This window comes from Cupressus sempervirens, chromosome 1 (genome assembly GCF_028749045.1).
Source record: "Cupressus sempervirens isolate cs-2001-9-10 chromosome 1, ASM2874904v1, whole genome shotgun sequence".
Lineage (NCBI taxonomy): Eukaryota > Viridiplantae > Streptophyta > Pinopsida > Cupressales > Cupressaceae > Cupressus > Cupressus sempervirens.
The window spans coordinates 76,749,020-76,754,570 of NC_143118.1; the positions used below are offsets into that span (position 1 = coordinate 76,749,020).

At 37.5% G+C, this 5,551-nt stretch overlaps 2 protein-coding genes across 2 annotated transcripts; both read right to left on the reverse strand.

Annotated features, from left to right (window-relative positions):
- Positions 1-984: 984 nt before the first annotated feature.
- Positions 985-1,566, reverse strand: LOC149576288 (F-box/kelch-repeat protein At1g80440-like). Its single transcript, XM_089794206.1, has 2 exons — positions 1,369-1,566; positions 985-1,266 (listed from the first exon to the last, which is right to left on the reverse strand). The coding sequence occupies exons 1-2, from the start codon at positions 1,564-1,566 to the stop codon at positions 985-987; spliced, it is 480 nt and encodes a 159-aa protein (XP_089650332.1).
- Positions 1,567-1,837: 271 nt separating this feature from the next.
- Positions 1,838-2,875, reverse strand: LOC149576289 (F-box/kelch-repeat protein At2g44130-like). The gene has a single exon (XM_089814828.1). It carries the CDS (start codon positions 2,873-2,875, stop codon positions 1,838-1,840), a length of 1,038 nt encoding a protein of 345 aa, XP_089670954.1.
- Positions 2,876-5,551: the final 2,676 nt, after the last annotated feature.

Here is a 5,551-nt window from a genome sequence, read left to right on the forward strand (position 1 = left end):
CAGGTAATAGCAAAGCCAAATTTAGTGTATAGCTTGGTGCATTAAATTTCAGGTAATAGCAAAGCCAAATTTAGTGTATAGCTTGGTGCATTAAATTTCAGGTAATAGCAAAGCCAAATTTAGTGTATAACTTGGTGCATTAAATTTCAGGTAATGATCTCCCATTTTTGTGAGAGCTTATTTTCAATTCCTAAATAATAGCAAGATTTCAATTAATCTTTTCCCAAGATTGAAAATTTGCATGGAGATACTCAAACCACTAAATTTAAGGTAAAATTGCACTTAAGCAGTGACATAGAGGGACATAAGGTAAGTATACAATATATTTTCTTTTTGAAAATATTTTTCTCATATATAGACTGCAAAATTGGATGAAAATCAAATAATTATAATTTCAAAGCATCCTTAAAAATCCAAACAACAATTTAAGTAAAACCAAAAAAAATGAAATCTCAACAAGAATTTAAATAAAATCAAGAATAATGAATGGCAGAATTTGGAGGAAAGATACTTCACAACTCTATTGGAGAAATTTCTTTCCAAAAAAAAAAGGAAAACCGAAATCAATCTCTATATAACTCTATTTCTATCTTCTTCTGAAAAAGAAAATTAAAGAGTATAGACATAAATTACAAAAATTTGACACATATTGAAATGATTTGATTTAGAGATTGTGACAATCATACTTTTATGTCCCATAAATCAATATATTAAAGCAATACATATACATACTACGATTCAGCACTCGCTTTTAAAGATTATAACTTGGTGCATTAAATTTGAGGTAATAGCAAAGCCAAATTTAGAGTATAACTTGGTGCATTAAATTTCAGGTAATAGCAAAGCCAAATTTAGTGTATAACTCGGTGCATTAAATTTCAGGTAATAGCAAAGCCAAATTTAGAGTATAACTCGGTGCATTAAATTTCAGGTAATAGCAAAGCCAAATTTAGAGTAGTCGAAGAAAAAAGCACAGTATAACAATCAATTTGAAGGAAGAAGCCTCCACTCATCTCTCTCCACATTGTAAACTGCAGCCCGGCTTGTGATTTCACCATTCATTCTTCCTCCTGCAACGTAAATCAGTCCTTCATGAGAAGATGCACAACACGCAAAATCTTCCTTTTGCAATATATGTGCAACTTTCTGCCATTTACAAGACACAAAATCAAAGATCAAAATGGCCCTGTAATTTCTCGCCAGTTTTTTGCGCTTCAAACCTGCAGTGTACTTGTAGTGCTCATATGAACCTAATAAAACCAGTTTCTGTTTAACGCAGATACATTTGGAAAATGAGTAGAATTGAAATTGGGTAGGGACGGGAGGAAGTGTTTTCCATGATTTGTTCATGGGGTTGTATATAGTTACCAGAGGACCTACATTTCCAAGCAAACATATCAACTCCTTAGACCCACGCTCGCTCAATCTTTCCTCATAAAACTTGGGATTTTCCAGCACGGACTTCCAATTTTTACAAACTGTCTTCAGAATAGCGGGAGATTCACAAGATGTTTTCATTAAGATCTTTCTCACCAAATCTTCTGGAATTACCTCGAAATACTCCATTACCAACCAATTCTGCTGGTACACTCTGCTCAAATAAATTGCAACTCGTATTAAATTATTTTTCATAAGTTATATATATTGAAGTAGAATATGATTGACTCTAAATATAGGCATGCTTTTAAATATGGACATTGATTCTTAATTTTGAAATGTAACGCTGTAGATGACGCATGTTTTGAGTTTTTTTTTTAAAATTATTCAAATACAAGTACTAAATATATTGAAAAGACTTTCAATTACTAAATAATAGTTTCCCCTCTCAGCATCAGAATCAAATCATGACAGTGGCCAAAGATTCGATCTTGCTGTGGGACAAGTATTGAGGCATCTCAACAGAAACACATCTCCCTGTGTTAACCCCTGTTTCCAATGGAGGGTAATACATGTAGAAAACTTTATCATTGGTGTCCGATTCAATCCCACTCAAGCAAATCCCATCATCCCCAAACACCGCAGCATCAACCCTGTCAAGCGGCTGAGGAAGCCCATCAACTTCCGCCCACAAATTCTGTGTAGAGTCAAATTGTGCCACAGCATCCCAGTAGAAGCAATACAGACGCCCAAATGCGGCCACAATGGGATGCACACAATCTGGAATAAACCAGACGTTGGGCAAAGTGGACCAAACTCCTCTTTCTGGATCGAACCGCTGAAGCTCCTCATCAAACAAGCTGACAACATACAGCATTCCTTTTATAAAAGTCGAGGAACACAGCCACTCCTTTTGAAGCATGTTGGGAAGAAGCTTCCACTCATCTCTCTCCACGTTGTAAACTGCGGCCTGGCTCGTACTCTTCCAATCACATTGTCTTCCTCCTGCAATATAAATCTCATCTCCCTCAGGAGATGCACAGCACGCAATGTCAAACATGATCTCTGTGGTGGGCGCATCTGCACCTTTGCTCCACTGGAAAGACACAAAATCAAAGACAAAAACGGGCATGTTTGATATTATCTTCCTCTTTGAACCCACTCTGCAGCTCTCATATCTTAACCCTAATAAAACCAGTTTATGCTTCACACAAACACACTTGGAGAATGTGTCGAATTCAAATTGGGTAGGGACGGGAGGCAGTCTTCCCCATAACTGGTTAACGGGGTCAAATGTAGTTATGCGAACATTCTCAATCAAACATATCAACTCTTCGGACCTCCCACGACTCCTCCTGTCTTCGTAAAACTCTGAGTTTTCCAGCAGTCTCTTCCAACTCTTACATACTTCCTTCACTCTTCGGTGAGATGCAAAAGGCACTCTCATTAAGATTTCCCTTACCAACTCTTCTGGAATTACACTAAAATACTCCATCATTTGTATACACTGCTGAAACGATTCTCAAATAATCTTGATCTTACCAGTGCTCACGTGAATTCGAAACAAAGAGCATAGCTGTAACGTCTCAAACAAATAGATTTCCCAGCATATGCCATGTTATATATATACCGAGCAATAAGTGCCTTGATACCTCGTGATTTTTTCTATATTTGCTCACTTTTTAAAAAATTGTTCCAAATATAGAATACGTCTGATGTTCTGAATATTTTTAATCGATCTCACTATTTTTAGAAATATCAGTTGCGTTGAAAAATTAAATTATATTTTCTATTAGATAGTTTTTATATTAAATATTCTTCAATTTTCTTCAAGACAACACTTCTTTGAATAAATTCAATTTTCTTCAAGACAACACCTCTATTAATGCATGCATTAATTGCAGCTTTATATTTTTCATATTTGTAACAAGTGGATAAACTTTTCAAAAAAAATCATTTTTCTTTTATCTATTAATGAATGCATTAATTTCAATTTTATCTTTTCCACATTTGTGACAAGTGGATAAACTTTAAAAAAGACAATCATTTTTTATTGATGTTTATTTTACTAATTTGTAAAATGTTATTCAAATATGGAGTTTAATCCATTTAACTCTTTTTAAAAAAAAATTATAGATATTTTTAATTGATGTTTATTTTTTTAATTTGTAAAATGTTTTTCAAATATAGATATTTTAATCAAATATAGTTTAATCCATTTAACTCTTTTTTAAAAAAATTATAGAATTTTCTTTATATCTTATATATAATTAGTTCATAAATAACTTTCGTATGATAAATGTTCTTTACGATGTCATCTAATTTTAATTTAGCATGATACTATAATGTTTATTTATATATTCTTTTATTGTTGTAATTAATATATATCATTGCAGTTATATCATTTGATAATAATAATATACTAACTATATTCTGTAATTTAATTTAGTTTAACACTATAATATTATATTTTTCATTACTATTTATTTATTATATTTATTAAATTAAATACATTATATTTTAACCAAAACCTACTTCAATCAACCATAAAATCATGAAGGCAAGAATTTTGGCACAAGTGCCCCCTTGTTTTTAATGATCCCAGTGCTACGCATCAACTCCGGTTCGAGTCACACTAGGTTTACCACAAACCCTTTTAAGGGTGAGTGAGTAGCCGAGTTGGTGTGAAGGCGAGTCGTGAGGCGTAGTGTTAGGCTAGTGATCCCGGTGCTACGCATCAACTCCGGTTCGAGTCACACTAGGTTTAGCACAAACCCTTTTAAGGGTGAGTGAGTAGCCGAGTTGGTGTGAAGGCGAGTCGTGAGGCTTAGTGTTAGGCTAATGATCTCGGTGCTACGCATCAACTCCGATTTGAGTCACACTAGGTTTACCACAAACCCTTTTAAGGGTGAGTGAGTAGCCGAGTTGGTGTGAAGGCGAGTCGTGAGGCGTAGTGTTAGGCTAATGATCCTGGTGCTACGCATCAACTCTGGTTCGAGTCACACTAGGTTTACCACAAACCCTTTAAGGGTGAGTGAGTAGCCGAGTTGGTGTGAAGGCGAGTCGTGAGGTGTAGTGTTAGGCTAATGATCCTGGTGCTACGCATCAACTCCGGTTCGAGTCACACTAGGTTTACCATAAACCCTTTAAGGGTGAGTGAGTAGCCGAGTTGGTGTGAAGGCGAGTTGTGAGGCGTAGTGTTAGGCTAATGATCCCAGTGCTATGCATCAACTCCGGTTCGAGTCACACTAGGTTTACCACAAACCCTTTTAAGGGTGAGTGAGTAGCTGAATTGGTGTGAAGGCGAGTCGTGAGGTGTAGTGTTAGGCTAATGATCCCGGTGCTACGCATCAACTCCGGTTCGAGTCACACTAGGTTTACCACAAACTCTTTTAAGGGTGAGTGAGTAGCCGAGTTGGTGTGAAGGCGAGTCGTGAGGCGTAGTGTTAGGCTAATGATCCCGATGCTATGTATCAACTCCGATTCGAGTCACACTAAGTTTACCAAAAACCCTCTTTTAAGGGTGAGTGAGTAGCCGAGTTGGTGTGAAGGCGAGTCGTGAGGCGTAGTGTTAGCCTAATGATCTCGGTGCTACGCATCAACTCTGGTTCGAGTCACACTAGGTTTACCACAAACCCTTAAGGGTGAGTGAGTAGCCGAGTTGGTGTGAAGGCGAGTCGTGAGGCGTAGTGTTAGGCTAATGATCCCGGTGCTACGCATCAACTCCGGTTCGAGTCACACTAGGTTTACCACAAACCCTTTTAAGGGTGAGTGAGTAGCCGAGTTGGTGTGAAGGCAAGTTGTGAGGCATAGTGTTAGGCTAATGATCCCGGTGCTATGCATCAACTCTGGTTTGAGTCACACTAGGTTTACCACAAACCCTTTTAAGGGTGAGTGAGTAGCCGAGTTGGTGTGAAGGCGAGTCGTGAGGCGTAGTGTTAGGCTAATGATCCCGGTGCTACGCATCAACTCCGGTTTGAGTCACACTAGGTTTACCACAAACTATTTTAAGGGTGAGTGAGTTGCCGAGTTTGTGTGAAGGCGAGTCGTGAGGCGTAGTGTTAGGCTAATGATCTTGGTGCTACGCATGAACGCCAGTTCGAGTCACACTAGGTTTACCACAAACCCTTTTAAGGGTGAGTGAGTAGTCGAGTTGGTGTGAAGGTGAGTCGTG